The 19,231-nt window shown below is 41.1% G+C and overlaps 1 protein-coding gene across 2 annotated transcripts in view; it reads right to left on the bottom strand.

Moving 5' to 3' along the window:
• The window catches only part of JAKMIP1 (janus kinase and microtubule interacting protein 1), a 2,220,219-nt gene that overhangs the window by 1,502,253 nt on the left and 698,735 nt on the right, over positions 1 to 19,231 (bottom strand). For both annotated transcript variants that reach the window (XM_044056204.1, XM_044056206.1), the window contains exon 5: positions 16,664 to 16,783. In XM_044056204.1, coding sequence (XP_043912139.1) covers positions 16,664 to 16,783 — 120 coding nt within the window. The remainder of the gene's footprint in view (positions 1 to 16,663; positions 16,784 to 19,231) is intronic.

Here is a 19,231-nt window from a genome sequence, read left to right as displayed (position 1 = left end):
TCTTCTTCCTATAAACTCCTGGAAGACCTAGAGGACAGAGTAGGAGAACGGGATCTCTGCAATATGGGTGGCCTTAATGTAGGGGAGACCAGTAAGGGATCCGTAGACCGGCTCCATTGAATACTCTCAGTGGTCGGCTCCGAACTACTTGGTGCTGACCCTGTAACCACAGTAGTAGAACTCTCAATCGGCTCCGAACTCAGTGGGGCCAATGAGGCAGTAATTTTGTCAGACTTAGTAATTTTAAGAGGCAGCTCCAAGACACCAGCCGGCGCCAGGGAGGGCCTCTTAGAGGATTTGGATTTTTCCTTTTTAGATCCCTGAGATCTAGCAGAGGAAGAAGAGCTAGCCAGATCTTCCTCGAAGGAAGGCTTAAGGAGAACTTTTATGAGCTTATTTTTTCTTTCTTGCAACACCCTAGCACTAAAAGAGTGGCAAAATAAGCAAGTTTCCTGTAAGTGGATGGCCCTAAGACAGTAAACGCAGTTACTGTGGCCATCTGTTAAATACATCTTCTGTGAGCATTTAACGCATTTTTTTAAAGCCAGATGGCTTATGGTCCTCGACTTCCTTTGACGTGTCACAGAAGATTGGACTCGCTCGCGCACACACACACACACATACATATACACACACACACACACGAAGTAAATAGGAGGACTAGGTCCTCTAACTTAAACGTGCCTAGCCCGGGTAGAGAAGAAAAAGGAAACTAGGTCCTCTAACTAAAACGGACCTAGGGGGTACAGAAAACAGTAGGGAGCCACGCGCACACACACTAGAACAAGGGTACAAGTCAAATTTGTGGAAAACACAAAGAACGAAGGTCAACAGAACCTCGTTCTGTCTGCAACACTAATAACAGTAATATCAACAAACGGAAAGCTCCGCAAGTAATTTATTGCTTATAATATATATGAGAGCACACAAGCCTAAACTAAGCACAAAAGGGGCCTACAACTACTAATATCAAAAGTACAAAACAGGAATACAGAGGTCTATATATATATATATATATATATATATATATATATATATATATATATATAAAATAAAACAAACAAGTGAAACTGCATGCAAGATATTGAAGTATTACAAGGCCAACGGCCAACTGTACTCAAGAAATTGCACACAAAGGCAGTCTAACAGACGCTAACTACAAACACTACACTAACTATAGCTATAAAATGCTATCTAACACTATCAAAATGTGAAAATAGAAGATTTATCCAATTTTAGAATAAAATGTGTAAGACTTAGCCACGGCCAAGAAGAAGCACATCCGAACTCATTGACGTGGCAAACGAGATCTGGGGATTGTACTGGTGCACCATGGGATACCTACCTAGTCAAGAGCCAACTAGAAGACTTCGAGCTTGTAAATAGGCAGAGTCGGAGCAGAGGATCTCCTCTGATCCTGACAGTAAGAATGAAGGCGAGACAGGACTACAGAACATCATGGAATCCCAGCAGTCTCAGGTGAGCTGCTACCACCATTTGGTAAACACCCTGGGGGCTGTGGTAATGCCAAAGGGCAGTGCTCTGAACTGGTAATGACAGACTCCAAGCAAGAAGCGTAGCTATATCCTAGAGTGCCTGTTCAGGATGCGTACTATCACATCAAAGTGAAGCACATCCAATTGTGCTTTTGCAGTAGAAGCAAAATGGACTAAAACGTGACTGCAGATCAGTGTGTGTGTGTATATATCTTTAAGAAGCTATCCAAGGGCTTGCACAAGTGTATAAATACTGAGCATGTGTGAACCTGACTGCCATTTTGTAGTTATCGGTTGACATGCAAGCATGTATGCAAGGTCTGTCCATTAGCCAGTTTGTTTGCATTTTATAATGCTGCTATCAATCCTGATGCATTTCTATGTATTAAAGCATCTAAACAAAATACCCCACCTGCCTGTCATCTATGTTAGAGAAGGACAAGCAACATGGTGTCAGAAATGGCACATCTAAAATAGGCCAGGATGGAATCCAAAGTCTTCAGTTAAAGATCGAGAGGCACTTAGTTGAAACTGGAGGAATATACAGCAGTGAATCATCCCTACTGTATGTATACTTCGCAAAATAGGTCGGAAACGAATTTCAGATGTTAAAACTTGCTCAGCACTATTTCGTATTTGCAAAATATGAAATAAGGCATACAGAACATTCTAAACAATATTCGCATAAACCGGTATGTACGACATTGATAAAAATATTCAAATTACTACGGAAAATGTTTGAAACAAAGTCAGAATTGCATAAAACGAATAAGAGAAAACAACCACATTTTTGCTAAGCATGTATTTTTCGTATTAATCAAAGTTATCAGAAGTGTATAAAGTGTTCGCATGTTTGTGCAGTATTACACTGAAGTTATTTCACAGAATGCTGCCATTACACAGCATATTTCACAAAGTACAGTATTTTGAAGAGTTTACTGTGCATCTGAATGCTATTACAAGCTCACGGAACAGGTTTGTTCATGCATAATTACAAAGACTATATTTTCAGTGTTTTTGTGCATACTTGTGGGCATGGCAGATGGATTTCGAAAACCAAGTGCACTTGTGTTGACAGTAATATTGCTGAGAACTGGAGAGTGTTTGAGCAAGAGCACGACATTTTCATTCAGGCTGCATTTTCCGATAAAGATGACCGTACAAAGGCATCTATTCTACTTAATTTAGCCGTGTCAAAAAACATTGAAAGGGAACGTTCACTTGTGTTTGCACCTGCTATGTATACAGCAGAGGGGGGAAAACAGTCATATTGCTGTACCAGCTGAGTCAAGGGAGGACCCTGAGTGCATAAAACGGAAATTCAGAGAAATGTGTAACACCCAGACAAATGTTACAATGGAAAGGCACTTATTTTACACAAGGGATCAAAAGCCTGGTGAAACTTTTGCAGCATATATAACTAATTTGAGAAACAAAGCTAAAATGTGCAGATCTGGTGATTTAAGGGATGAGTTGATAAAAGACAGACTTGTGTGTGGTATAAAAGATGATGCTATGGGAAAGATTTTGCTTCATGACAGTGATTAACTTTGAATAAAGCCATTAAAATTTGCCAGATATACGAGCTCACAGAAAAGCACACAAATATGCATACAAACAAGAAAAGCTCTAGAAGGCACAGCGACAAAGCTCATGTTGATAGCCTGTAGCATGTGGTTAACAGAAACAGGCTCAAGCACATGGCAACAACTGTAGCCCCTGCAGCACTCACTAGTAAACCCCTGTGCTTTCCAGCAAATTCCAGAGCTTGAATAGTCTCAGTGAAGCGCAAGAGTGAGTCAGCAAACTCAAAGCATGGGCTCCAACCCAGTTTCATTGCCAACTGTTGTAACTGTGGTGAAAATCATGAATCTAAAAGAGAAAAATGCTTAGCTTTTGGTCAGCAATCCCACAAATGCAATAAATGGAATAATTACAAAAGAATTTGCAAATCAAAAAACGGCATTCCTTTATTAAGAGGGAACATTTTAAGAAAAGAGTTGATCAGTTAGAGAGCTGCATCCCTACCCTTTATGTTGATGGTGTCAATGCTTCATGAAACAGTTAATGCTGTAGAATTAAGGGCAAAGAATGAAGTATTCTGTATTGTTCGGATAAATGAAAAACCCATGGAGCTCAAAGCTGACACAGGTTCCAAGTGCAATGATATGTCACCAGAAACATGTGCTAGTGTGTCATGGTGAAAGGCTTGATTTGGCAAGGTGTGCAAAAGCTTGATGCTTATGGTGGTGAAGAAATTCAAACTGAAGGTTCAGTAGTGCTTTCACGTTACTCTGCTGGAAGATGTTACGACTTATTTTATATTCATATTTCATTTAATAAGGAAGTCCATTATGTTAGCTTAACAGACCTAATTTCACCCAGTACATTTTTTCTACCTATGCTGATTTTTTCAAAGACAAACTACGGAAGCTTCCAGTTGTGTATTCCATGTAGTTAGACCTAGAGGTCACTCCAGTTGTCAGGCCTGCTTGAAAAGTTCCAATAGCTGTGCAGGACAGCAAGTCAAAGCAGAGTTAGATAAAATTGTGCAACAAGGTGCGATCTTTCTAGTTGCAGAACCTATGAATGGGTATCTTCCATAATGGTAGCTCATAAGAAAAGCTCAGATGACATTGGAATATGTATTGACCCATGAGATTTGAACAAAGCACTAAAAAGACCTAATCATTCAATGCGCACAGTCTAAGAAGTTGCAGCCTTTATGCCAAATGCCACTGTTTTGTTCTGTCGTAGATGCAGGGAGTTCAATTTGGCAAATTCAGCTAGACAAAAAAAATCACCATTGCTCATTACTTTCGGTACTCAGTTTGGTAGGTACAGATTTTTGAGACTGCCATTTGGGATAAATTCTGCAAGTGAAGTCTTTCAATGTGCAAAGGAGCAACTTTTTTTCTGGGTATCCTTGTGCTATTATAGTAGACAACATACAAGTAGGAGGTAATTGTGAGGCTGAACATGACAGAAACCTCAAAAAAGTTCTGGAAAGAACACATGAAGTGAAACTTAAGCGCAGTCCACAGAAATGCAAATTTAGGCTACAAAAGGTTACTTATGTTGGTCATTTATTTACTAGTTCAGGCCTACACCCAGACCCTTCAAAGCAAATAGCCATTCTTGAGATGCCAGCTCCAGACAATGTTCAAGTCCTGCAACGTTTTCTTGGCATGGTTAACTATCTAGGCAAGTTCATTCCACACTTTAGCCAACTTTCAGCACTGCTCAGAGAGCTGACACGTAAAGCTGTATTATGGTGTGGTCAGAGCAGCAGCAAAGCACATTTGATGTCCTGAAACACCGAATTCCTAGTCCACCAACTCTCAGATACTATGATGTTCACAAACCAGTTACATTTTCATGTGATGCTTCAAAATCTGGTCTTGGTCCAGTCATTCTACAAGAGGATCAACCTGTTGCCTATGCATTGAGAACTCTTACCCAAACTGAGATGCAGTATGCCCAGATCGAGAAACAGCTTTTGGCAATTGTGCTTGCATGTTCAAAGTTCCATGATTATGTTTATGGTATACCTATCCGGATCGAAAAAGACCACCAATCTCTAGTCACTATCTTGAGAAAGCCTATGCACTCAGCTCTAGCCAGACTGCAACGTATGATGCTGAAATTGCAAAAGTATAATTTCAATGTTGACTACAAGAAAGGCAAACTTCTTTATCTTGCTGATGCATTGTCCAGATCACCCAGAAACACCACTGAACACATGAGAATGAGAACCTTAAGTCAAGGAAGTGAGAAATTTTTCTTCCACACATCTTGATAAGCTGAGAGATCACACAGCCACAGATCCAGTTTTACAAAGGCTTAACCACTTTATCAATCAAGGATGGCCGTCAAAGTAATCTAGTTTACCTCAAGAAGTGCAACCTTATTTTCCATACAGAGATGAGATTTTGTCTGTATCATTATGAAAGATCCAAAAGTAATTGTTCCAAAGTCCTTGCGACAAGAGTACATTACTATCTTGCATAGTGGTTACCCAAGAACTGACTACCAAAAGAAGGGCGAGTGTGTCAGTATTTTGGCCTTCTTTGTCACTAGACATTGAGAGAGTACTTTCATCCTGTTCCGTGTGTAATAGTACAAAGCCACATCAACAGAAAGAACCACTTCAGCTAAACTAGATCCCTGAACTACCTTAGTTGACAGTAGCCACCAACATTTTCAAGTGGAATGGTCAACATTATTTGGTGTTAGTAGACTCTTACTTTAATTGGTTTGAGAATGACATGCTTCCTAATCAGGCATCCAGTACTGTCATTACTCAGATGAAGCATCATTTTGCAGTACATGGCAGTCCACACAAAGTTATTTCTGACAATGGCACACAGTTTAAAAGCCAACAGTTCAAACTATTTGCTGAAGAATGGGACTTTACTCATGTCACGAGTAGCCCTGAGTATCTGCAGTCAAATGGTTTAGCAGAGCGTGCAGTTCAAAGTGCAAAACAGTTACTAGAGAAGTCAAAATGAGATAATAGTGATGTTTTCCTGAATCACTTGACTCTCAGAAATGTTCCTCATGATAAACATCCTGGATCACCTACCCAGAGACAAACCAGTACCACATTACCAATCAGTAGTCAACTGTTGGTTCCATGTGTCAAGAACAACAGGTCGGTGAAAACCAATCTGTTGACGTGCCAAACCCAGAAGTCCTACTATGATAAAACCAGCAAACTGCAACCACAGCTGAATTTTATTTGGGGTTAAGCAGAGTCTCTCTAATTGATGGCAGGTGTGTACCCAGGAAGACTGAATGCTGTAATTCAATCAAAAGGTGCTTCAACAAAGTATTAGTTTAAGGGTGTGCACACTGATGCAACCAGCTTATTGTACTTTTCTTATTTTTTATATTTTTCCCCTAACAGATATGCTTGTTTTTCAATTGAATTGTACAGGTTACAGGTCACATTAAAGGTGGGAAAAGTGTTGAAATGATTTATTGTGGTCTCATTTTTATTTCACAAAAACTTGACATTTTAACAGGGATGTGTACACTTTTTATATCCACTGTAGGTATTTTAGGTATTTTGTACCCACAGGCGATGCATTTCTTGAAACCATTTTTTTTAAAGAAAAGGCAAGAAAATCTACTAATAATGGTAGTCAACGGCATCCTAAAAAGGGGTAGGAAGAGTCAAGGAGAAGAAAGCTGTAGTACCAATAATAGTATTGGAAGGAAATCCTGAGTTCTCAGTAAAGGCCACAGAAGGAGGACTCAATTAATAGAAAAATTTTGCTGGAATAAAATTGGGGGGTGAAAGCAATTTGGAGGATTGCCTACTGAAGGAAGAGAGTTGAAAAGACTCACTGTTTTAGTCCTAAAGTACAGACACAGATCCTCTCACTCTTGATCTGTTGGTGTACTCCTCAAGTACACCAACAGCTCAAGAGCAACAGGATCTGTGTCTGTAGTAATATGGCAGCAAACAAGATCTGGGGTGGGTTAGGCTGGTGGGGCATTATGGGTAAAGGGAAGGGCTCAGAAGTTTGGATCTGAGAATCTGGAAGAAGCAGACAGTTCAGATCAGAGACCCATCAGTTGAGGATTGAATGAAAATGACAACATCAGAGCCTTGCATTTTCCCATCTAACCTTCGTCATAAATTCCTAACATAGTTAATCGGGAGTAGTTGTGCAAGGAGGACCTGGTTTTCTCCTTGCGAAGACTTAGTGTTTATTTTAGACAGACAGCACTACAATAAATGAACTCCAATGTCAGAGGCACTACTCCCCTTTAGCACACATTAATAATCATCTAGTATCATGGATTTGCAATTTAAATTTGTCTCTACAGCCAGCTTGGTTGAAATAGGCATCCTGACACAAAATATCAATTGTCTCATGTTTAAAGTCAACCACCTACTACTTAAACTGACACAATGTGCGAGCGATGTTGTTACGTACTTGCAATGTTACGCAAAGCTCTCACATGAACCTACAACAAACAACAAGCAGGTTGTCAGCATCATAAACACCACATTAAATAAATCAAATATAGCCGAGAAAAAAAGACCAACCTACATATGCTAAGATGCTTAAAAGTAACCTACCTAAACTACAAAGACCTGTTAAATATAACACAAGAAATAAATACCCTCAGCAATGTCAAACACACAACACAGGCAGCACCTGCCATGAAACAAATATCCAAGAGTCATAGTATCTCAAGTCAAAAGCCCATTAATCAACCTTCCACACAATCCAATATCGAAGTCAAATGTGCCTCTATAGTGAGACACATTGATGTCCCACTCACCAGGTTATGCAAGGAGAGTCAATGTCAGTAGATCATCAGGTGCCCTTCGTCACATCACCCATGTACTCAAGTTCTTGCACCACAGGTACAGATACAACACAGCCATAGTGCATGACAGTGTAAATGGCCCAAGATGCATTGTCCTGGACTATATGAAGAGAGACCTGGATCTCTTAGAATATTTGTCTGAGGCAGGTATGACTAACTTTGAGCAGCATTTGGCAATCATCAAGAATGATGCTGCAATACAAACAAAAGATTGACAAACAATTGGCTTAGCTATTAGTGTCACTTAAAAGGGCTATAAGATGCATCTGCCTGGGGTGAGATGGTAGATGGTCCAAACCGCTTTGCCGGGGAAGGCCTGCACCTTTCCCATCAAGGCTTTCACATACTGGCTAAACCAGTGTCCACTTCCATAATGCCTTTTTTGGGCAACATCTATCTTCTAAATCTTCCAACATAAAACAAAATCCATAGAACAAAGTTACTGCTGCTTCTCAACGCTAACAGCCTTAACAAAAAACTCGTATCCCTTCAAGCACTCCTTACTTTGGAAAATATGGACACATGTATCATCATATAGACCTGGTACAAAACCCATGAGTGCATTCCATCAGTGAAGGTTTCAGTGTCTAACATACATTCAAGCACACTGCACAAGAGAAAGGAATAAAAGGCAGTGGTGATTCCTTATTCTTAAAATAAAATTTACCTCCAGATTCATTTGACAAGTAACAACCTAAACCCCCGCAACATCCAACTTACTATCAACAAACCCCCTCATCATAACATAGCTAACTATATGGCCTCCTCTATATCCCCCTCAGCCCATACCTCCTACCTAGTATGGAGTTCCTGTGCATTAAGCCACACATCATTCTCCTGGGAAGCTTCAGCAGCTCCATCAACTGGGAGACTTGTGTATTCTTTAGCTTGTATGACTAGAAATGTATGTATTTCATTAATACAAACTCTCTGGATCAATCAGTCTATACTTCAACCAAAGGTGATAAAATCCTGACCTTCGTCCCTATCAAAATGGGACAAGCTTTAATTCTTACTAACTGTAACTTCATCCTTGGCAAAATCTGACCACAAACCAGTCACATTTACCATAAGACTGAAGAGGAAGCATTTTACAATACCTTGGTATTCAGAGGCTAAAATCAAGTAATCTGTTTAAATTAAAAATCCCCAGTATCTGTCTGTTTGGGATGACATGACTGACAGACCTCAATGCTTTGCCAGAGATGGCCTGCATCTGTCACCCCTAGGTTTCTGGATACTGGTTAAGGCTCTTGCCACCTCTATAGTTCCTTTTTTAGGCAATGTTCCAAAGACCAAATTACCACTGTAACAGCTATAAATTAATGCAATCTGAGGGTCATGCTGCTCAATGCTATGAAGTCTACATCTCAAGATGCACTTGCTCAAAGCATTCCTCAAAATGGAGAACATCAACATTTGTGATTAACGGAGACCTGGTTTAAAGCAGCAGAAAGCACCCCTGCGCTACCAGGCTATAACTCAATTCCAGACCTTTTGATCCCAGAACACGGACCAAAGCTCCAAAGGCAGTGGTGTCTCCATATTCATAAAGGATATGCACACCTCCAGACTAGCAGCCCAGCATAATGCATCTGAAATACTTCAGGTACAACAATGGGTAAGACAGCGATTCAGGTTGTAGCCTGCTTTAGGTCCCCAACCATGTCCCAAGATTTTCACTCCATGTTCCTAAGCACCCTGGAATCTATAAGGATCCAACCCAACACTTTCATACTAAGTGACTTCAACTAGCCCTCCATCAACTGGGGAAGTTACTCGTGCAACAATACACTGGCCCAACGCTTCCTGGAATTCATCAGTTCCAATGCCCTGGACCAGCTCATTCTTATCCCCACTAGAGGAAGCAACATCCTTGACCTGGTTATTATTAACATGGACAACCGTTGCTCTACACCAATAGTCAATTCCTCCCTGGTTAGATCCAACCACAAACTAATCACCATGGAAATCAACATCTCACCCCCACCCCCGCAAAGGTAACCACCATGAAAAACTTCTCCAAAGCTGACTTTGGGCTCCTAAAAACAGAGGTGGCTAACTTCACGGCACCCATGTCAATGGAAAATAGATGCATGACTGCCGAATCATACACCAAAGCACTGTACGAACATGTACATAAATGCATGAAGCTAGTCAACTAGTCAAACCCAAAAGAACCAAGACGCTCTCCTCCAAAAAAAGGAAGCCAATCTGGTGGTCCCCTGCAATTAATAAACTCTAACAGAAAGAAGAAACTGTTACAGAAAAAGGTGAACTCCCAAGACTGGAAAAACTCCCTTATTAAAATCAACAAAAAGTTGAGATCCCTCATCAAAACCTCTAAGTCCAGCTAAGAAGACAGAATTGTGGCAGACACTAAAAACAACCACAAAGCCTTCTTCAGTTATATCAAGAATCTCCACAGCAATACCAAAGTTTTCTCTGAGTTACTGCACAATGGTACCTCCTATACAGAGCCAACAGATACTGACAACATACTGGCAGTGCCAACTTTACTCCCCAAAGGACCAATCACAATACCAGAGGAATGACGGGCACCCAGCATTACTGCAGCACAGGTTAAAGCTGCATTGTCCAAGGCCAAGAATACAGCTTCCAAGGAACCCAACAATATCCCTGGATGTGTTCTACGTGAACTACAAAGTGAAATGAAACCACATCTGTGTGCCCTGCTCAATCACAGTCTCATCTCAGGCTTTGTCCCTACTGAATGGCACACTGCTACAGTCACCCCTCTCCATAAAGGAGAATTATTGCCCCATTAGCCTGACAAGTTTGATATGTAAGGCTATGGAGTGCATCGTCATGGACCTAATTAACAGGGATATAGGGAATCTCCAAACTATAAATCCCATGCAATTTGGTTTTGTGAAAGGTAGATTATGCCTGCTCAACTTGGTTGCCTTCTTTGAGTCTGTCACCAGAGCTGTGGGTGAGGGCAAGGCAGTTCATACAGCCTACCTTGATCTGGCCAAGGCTATTGATAACATTCCCCACTCAGGAATTATTCACTAAATTAGGCATCAACCCCTAGATCATTAGGTGGGTTGCAAATTGGCTCACAGATAGAACCCACAATGTGAAAGTAGCTAACTCCAAGTCAGACTGCGACCAACCACAAGTGGAGTCCCACGGGGATCAGCATCTACTTCTCAGAAGTCCAGGCCAATGCGGAGGGACTCTGGCTGACAAAGTTTGCAGACAACTGCAAGCTGGGAGCCATTATTAACTCCCCAAGTGATGTAGACATCCTACAAAAAGGCCTCACTGAGACTAATGACTGGTGTCTAATCCATGGCCTTAAGCTTAATGCCAAAAAAAAGTGTTGTTATCCCCTTTGGAAAAAAACTCAGTTCCCACTAATTACCACATTGATGGGAGCCCACTGAAGGTGTTATAAGAGATCTGGGGGACACAGGTCGACAGCAACCTCTCCTTCGACCACCACATTCCAACTGTGGTCAGAAAGTCCATCTATGTGGCACATCTCATTACCAAGGGTTTTGCATCCAGGAAGAAAGAGGTCAGCATCTCTCTCTACTCTTTCCTCATTAGGCCAATCATCGAGTATAATGCCTCATTTGGCATGTACCTCACTAGACACGTGCAACAACTGGACAGGCCACAAAAGTACCTCAAGAAGAGGATCCTAGGCCTTAAACACATGTCCAACATAGACAGACTCAAAAAACTCCAGCTATTCTCAGTCTCATATCGTCTACTAAGGGGCGATCTCTGCTTGACTTACAAAGCCATCTCTGGCTACATCTAAAGAAAGCCAAATCCCTCTGCCCCACATGCTCCAGAGACCTCAACTTCATTATCACAATCAACAGAACATGCTGGAGTGACAGATTCATAACCCACAGACTTCCCATACATGTCAAGCAGAGCACCTCACTGGACCTCTTCAAGAGAGATCTTGATGAGTGGATGGGAAATAGAAAGTTCACCCCGGGGATCACTGCGGTGGCTCTACTTGATAGAGGCACTGGGAACTGTCGGGCGGCACAATGCCAGGGCACTTCTATGGACTAATCTTGTAAAGGCTCCAGGGCCATTATCCTAGAACACACCTAGGAACCTATGAAATTGATGACCCCACTGTTTAGGCAGAATCTTTTACCTCCAAATTCTATGTCATGTAAACAGTTACATACAGACACATGTCCCTCTAAAGAACATAGTAGTAGAATAAACAGGATCTATGATAAAAGAAAAAACTAGTTGCACCCAAAAAGTAGTTGAACTCTGAAAATGCCAAAATGCAAGCAGAAGTCCTAGAAACAACGTCCAGCACTGCACTTATGAATAGTTTATTTAATTAATATTTGTTTACCAGGAAATTCTGACTGGGACAGAGCTCATTTTCAATGGAGGCCCAGAAATAAACTCTCCAGATGCAGGTCTTTGGAATGTGGGAGGAAACTGAAACACCCAGGGGAAACCCATGCAAATACAGGGAGGACATGCAGACTCCGCACAGAAGGCACCCCAGCCAAGAATCAAAGTGGAGAACTTCCTGCTGTGAGGCGACAATGCTAACCTCTGCAACTACTGGGTCCCAGAAGACATAACCAATCTGCTAGTGGGCAAATTAAGCTCAAACTTCACCTACCCCCTCCCTCCTGTATTCCCAGATCAAAGACCCACATCTACACCCCTAAATCTCCTAAGAATAAGTCCTGAAGGCACTATCCAAGACTAAGACCACTACTTCTTTGGGGCCAGATAACATAGCTGGATACCTACTGGCCAGCTTGAACAGGACTTGTCAGACACTGTACAGTGGCTATTCAATTATCAACTTCCAAACAGGCTTCATGCTAGATGAATGGAAAATGGTAACAAATCATCCCCTTCCTCAAGGGAAGAGCATCAGTGGACATGGGTAATTAAAAATACGTGAGCCTGATCAGCCTCATCTAAAGGACCACAGAAAGGATTACTATTGAATTAATAAAAACTGACATAGGTCAACTACAAACTTTCAACCCAAGCCAGTTTGGATTCTTACTCAACCTGGTCAGCTTCTTTGAGAAAGGTACTGATTTTCCTGATTCATTGCTTCAGTACACACTGCATATCTTGACCTGACACAGACGTCCGACACCATCCCACACACTCCTAGCTAAATGCAAATCCAAACGTAACTCACTGGAAAGCAAACTGGCTCACTAACAGAACACAGGAAACCAGTGTGGGCAGCTCGACCTCCTCCATGAGACCTGTCATTACTGGGATACCACACGTTTCATTTTTCTGGGCCACACCTTTTTGGTAATCAATTTCAAGACCTCTGTCACAGGTGATAGGATTCTAATTAATTGTATTACTGTTGACAATAACATTACAGGAAAGAATACAGTTTAAGTGACTGTTCAAGTGCAGAATGTACACTTTCATTGTTCTCCATCTACATTAGATATTTCTATCATTACCCATCATGGCTCATTGATGTGTGAAATTTTATTTTTATTGATTTAACATTTGTTTACTGGAAAAGTACAACTTGGAACTAGTCAATTTTCAGCTAAGGCCAGGGAAGAAACTCTCCAGACGCATGTCTTTGTAAAGTGGGAGGACACCGGAACACTCTGAGGAAACCCACACAAACACAGGAAGGCCATGCTGACTCCGCAGAGAAGGCACCCCAGCCGAGAGTCAAACCGGAGAACCTCTTGCTGTGAGACAAGGCAAACTGCCACACCACTGAACTGTCTAAATTAATCTGCAGCATCCCTGGGGACATCATGTTTTCCTCTCACCTATAATAATGTCACTTGTTTTATCACTCCACTTCCTTTTTGTGTTGTTATGGTTTTTCTTTTTCCATTTAACTCCACTCTTGGTGCTGTTTATACAAGCAGGACTTACCAAGGTGACATTCTTTTTCATTTTTACAATTTTGATACTAACTTTAGGAATAGCACCTGAATCAGTTACATGTTCTAGGCTTTCACCAACCTTGATGTCATGGGAAACAAACCTTTCATGAATTCACAAATTCAGACAAGGATTTTGCTGCTCTACTTGCAGCATTAGAATAGTTATTAATTTCCTCTTGGTTTTTACTTTCTAGTATACCTGTTACAAGTAAATGAATACAGTTAAAGCACTGATCATCACGTCTATCATAGGTAGGTACTAGGCTACTGGCTACAAGTGTAGCCAAAAAGGTACCCTGGCTTTCGCCACCCAAGAAATTATTTTCCTGTGCCCCTGTCAAGCAGAGTCACAGAAGTGATCCCCAGGGTGAATTTCCCATTTCCCATCCAATCATCAAGATTTTTCTTGAAGAGTGCTAATGAGGAGCTCTGTTTGACATAGATAGGTAGTCTGTTCCAGAGTATGGGAAGTCTCTGGGACAAGAATCTAGCCCTCCAGCATATTCTCTTTATTGTGGTGACAAGGTTTAGGTCCCTAGAGCATGTATCTTGGAGGGATTGGGATTTCTTAAGTGGAGTATGTCCAACAGCTCTGGGTTTGACATAGCTTTGTATGCTAGGCAGAGATAGTCTCTGAGTAGGCGATATGCGATGGAGTAAAGCTGGTCTGCGTACGACATCTGTTTGAGGCCAGTAATCCTCTTTGTGAGGTATTTCTGTGGCCTTTCCAGTTGTTGTACATGTCTTGTGAGGTACTTTCCAAAAGGGGCGTTGTACTCTATAATGGGTCTAATAAGTGATGAGTAGAGGGGAACAATGACCTCTTTTTTTCTGGTTGAGAAACCTTTTGTGATGAGGTGTGCCATGTAGAAGGATTTCTTGACCACTGCGGCAATATGATTATCAAAGGAGAGACTACTGTCCACCTGTGTCCCAATCTCATCACACTTTCAGTGTTAAGTAGACTACTGCCTATGTGGTAGTACATGGGTACAGAGTTTTTATCAAAGGGGATGGCAATGCACTTTTTGGCATTGAGCTTGAGGCCATGGCTTTGGCACTAAGCATTGGTCTCAGTGAGGCCCTTTTGTAGGATGTCCACATCATTAGGAGTTTAGATTATGGCTCCTTGTTTTCAGTCATCTGCGAACGTAGTTAGCCAAAGACCTTCTGTGTTAGCCTGTACTTCAGAGAAGTAGATACCAAACAGGAGAGGACCCAGGACTGAACCCTGTGGTACTCCACTTGTCACTGGTATGAAGTCAGATTTGTAGTCTGCTACTTTCACAGTGTGAGTTCTGTCAGTAAGCCAGTTAGCAGCCCATCTTGTGACACAGGGATTTATACATAGTTTAGTGAATTTAGCTATAATTACAGAGTGGGGGATGGTGTTGAAAGCCTTGGCGAGATCTAGATAGTCTGTGTGAACCACCTTACCCTCATCTATGGCTTTGGTGACTGCTTCAAAGAAGTCTATCAGGTTTAGGAGACATGGTCTGCCTTTTACAAACCCGAACTGTGCGGGGTCCAGAGTTTGGAGATTACCATTGTTTTTGTTTATGAGTTCCATGATGATGATACATTCCATGGCCTTGTAGATCAGGCTCGTTAGGCTAATGGGGTGGTAGTTCCCAGTGTCTGTCATGGCTCCCCCTTTGTGGGGTGGGATAACTGTTGCAGTGTGCCATTCAATGGGCACAAAGCCTGAGGTGAGACTATGATTGAACATGGTACTTAGGTGGGGTGCCAGTTCATTCTGTAGTTAGTGTAGATCCGATCAACGGGATTCCTATAAAAACACCCGTACCTCTCAACCTCTGAGCACAAAAAATGGCAAAGCCAAAAATAATTTTAGGACAAAGCCCCAAAAACAGAGACACATTTTAAATATTGCTCTCACAAACTTATAAAGTTGCTAGAATAAAAGGTATTATATTATTGTGAATTTTCTGGAGGGTGTGAAGTCTGAAACTCAAACACCTTCCATTACTTAGTGAATTCTGTCCCATCATACTTGCCACAATAAACCCCAAAAAAACACAAATTTTATGAGGAGTAGACTAAAAATATAAGGCAAAATTCTAGACTAGTTAGAGATACCTCCCTCTTCACACACACACAGACACACCTCTCACTTGTCAGTTCATGGTCCGCAATTCAAACATCTTCTGCCATTCAAATTTCATGCTTGCGGAAGACGAAGACAAACAGCAGGTAGCACAGATGCAGAAGACGAAAACAGGAGGCACATACCTGTCACGTCTGTGTAACTGGAAGCAAAGGGCGTTCATCTTAAAACAAATAAGACCCCTGGCCAGTGTCCCCCCTCCCAGCTCAGACCGGCAGTTGAAAAACACTGAGCTAAGGCACAAGAAACCCTCTGACTGCATGGCCCCTCCAAACGGCTTGTACTGTACTGGTACAAACACAAATTGTTAAAACTAATTTCACTGAAAGTAAAGTAAAAACTGAGCATAGCAAAAAAATTACAAAAAACTGTGTGTTTAAAAATGTTACAACTAAATGTTAACCCTAAGGGAAAAAAAGCATGTTTAAAGTGTGGAAATAGTTAATTAACATATACAACAAATACAGCAATAAAAATAACAACTTAAATGGAATATTAATAAAAGCAAACTGTAAAACATAAATAAAAACAAACATCTGCAAAATAAGTACTCTAACCAACACTGCATAACATCAGCAACTCATATCAAGGTGTTGGATATGTTGTAATATACTCACTTTTGACTTCTGGAGTCAGCTATGAGAGTGACACCAGGCTCAAGTATATTATAGCACAACCCACATCTTGATCGGATTTATTACCGTACTCTCTACCTCTCAACCTGGGTCTCTGAGTTTAAATGCCTGTGCAGTGCACTATGAGGACTGAATACTTCATACCAGTTCATTTCTCTCATCTGCTAGTAAAGTGTTCCTGTCTTCCAGCTTTCTGATTACAGAGTGCAGTTCTCCAATTTTCAGCTGAAACCTTCGCACATCTCGTTCATCTAAGTGCTGCTCCTACACAAACAAAAAATAAATAAACAAAAACATATTCAACAGATGTTCCCATATAAAAGCCTGAAAAACGCTTTCCATGCAAATCTTACCCAAAGGTCTCCTTTCTTTTGTCTCTTTTCTAGTAAATGCACACTTAGTATGAATTTGTTAACATTAAGGCCTTTGCCTGGGTACCAAGTAACCCCTCATCTGAACTATACGAATGGCCTATCATTCAAATAAGCCCCTAAACAGGATAATGATTAATCCTACCACATTAGGTTTCATCAGGTAAGGAGAGTGGCAAGCCACCTATGCGTACTTCATTCACTTGCTTCAGAGTAATCATTTTTTTTTCATTCTGCAAAGGCAATACTCTATGAATGTTCAACATCCACAAGCATATGCTCATGTATAGACTCAGTTTTGCAGAAAAGGAGCAGATGCACACAGTGCCTCCTGAAGCATTTCCACTACACCAGTACTTAGGCTCACTAAACAAAAAAAATGTATATCACATTAGGACTGCTTCCTATTAGAGGCTAAGATAGATTTGTGCTTCTTGAAAAAGTTTTCCCAAACATCACAGTTTTATTTGGTGGAAGTAAAAATTGCACTTTTTTAATTTAGACATCACAGTACTACCATTTGATAACATTCCTTTTTGTAGTACTAGCAGAAATTGTAGTATTTCATTCCTTTTCTCTCAAGTAAAAAATGCATAAACTTATAATGCGTATAACTTTTTATAAGCATGTTCAAAATGTAATCCCTTAATTGATAAACATTTTTTCATTATATGCAGATATATCTTCATCATTTGTGTTTGGCTAGCAGATGGCATAAGGTTCCACTAACTGTGACCAATCGTTTATTTACTGTAATTCTAGCACCTCTTCAAATTAGATCTGTATCTGTCATTAATATCATTCATGGTAAACATACCTCTCAACCTCTTAGAGCAAGAAATCTGGACAAAGCCACAAATAATGTGGGGACAAAGACCCAAAAATAGGGACACTTTTTAAATATTGCTCTTACAAACTTAGAAAGTTGATAGAATAACAGGTTTTGCATTAGCATAAATTTACTGAAGGACATGAAGTCTGAAAATCAAGATCAAGAGAGCTTTTGCCCCTGTGCTCCATGGGAGGTTTCTGTCCTCCCTGAGCTCGTTTTGACAGGTGTACTGCCTCAAACTCCCCACCTGACACTGTCCCTGCAGTGGGTCGCACCCAGTTGCCTGGGTGCTTGGAGCCAGAAGCGAGAGCCACGGTGGGGCTCACGCCCCCACCTCACTGGGTAAATGAAAAAACAATAAGTCTGAAACTCAAATGTCTGCCATTACTTTCTAAATTCAGTGCTCAATGCTTTGCCAGAGATTTGTCAGAAAACCACAAATTTTGGGAGAAACAGATCAAAAGCATGAGGCAAAAAAATCTGGACATACTGTGAAAATATGGACAGTTTAGAGGTGTGACAGTAAATTATTGTAATAAGTTCCTATCATCCTAGTTTGCGTAATTCACAGTTTTCTTGATTCATTTGTAGCATTATTATTGGAATCTTTGTGCATTCACACTTGACATCATTGTAAAGCTTCCCAATATAAGGTACCTTGTATACAAATGTTAATTTCAGGTGCTCGTGACAATCACTGAAACCAGTTTACCTTTTTAGTTTTTTGTTCAACTCAACCATCACAGCTACTAATAAAGAACTACAGCTCTCATTAGTTTGAATCATTTTTGGATTCCTCTGGTGCTGGAGATACTGATTTGGTCCTGAAAATGAGCCAGGCAAGTAGGGTTCATTCAGTGGCCTCAACACCAAAGAGAGAGGTGAAAGGATGTGGTCCACTCAGCTATCCCAGGAGAGGGGTGCGGGCACTCGGGGAATGCATAAGGGAGTGTGATTTCTCCTGTAAAGACCAGGTAAAACAACTTCTTATACTGCAATAAGGGGCACAGTTATTTACTGACAACTTCCGTTGCAGAACTAAGAGGGCCCCCTGCCAGCCAGGGGCCCCTAGTCTTTCATGGATTGGCAGGAACTTTTTGCAGGACCAGCAGTTGAAAATCACTGAGCTAGGGCACAGAAGCCGTCTTGCTGCACGGCCCCTCCAGAAGGCTTGTACTGTGCTGGTACGAACATAAATTATTAAACTTTATAGTTCCACTGACACTCGGGGAACACATAAGTGAGTGTAATTACTGACAACGTCCATTGCAGAACTAAGAATATGTACCAGTGACGGCAATCCACTTCATGGCATCTTTTTGACACTCAGCTGAGGATGGACAGGAAGTTAGCGCCATAAACAGGAACACCGCTGAACCACCCCAATGGCGGTCTTGAATGATGTCCTCTCATACTCTCACCCTTAGTGAGGAGAACCAATGAGTCGATTAGCTAAGATGGTGGCTGATGACTGGCAAGCAGTGGAGACAAAAAATAAATAACTCACTT

The sequence above is a fragment of the Protopterus annectens genome, chromosome 14.part0 (assembly GCF_019279795.1).
Source record: "Protopterus annectens isolate FY-2018-M chromosome 14.part0, PAN1.0, whole genome shotgun sequence".
Classification (NCBI taxonomy): Eukaryota; Metazoa; Chordata; order Ceratodontiformes; family Protopteridae; genus Protopterus; species Protopterus annectens.
Note: the sequence above shows the minus strand (reverse complement) of the source record. Positions and strands in the feature narration are given on the sequence as shown.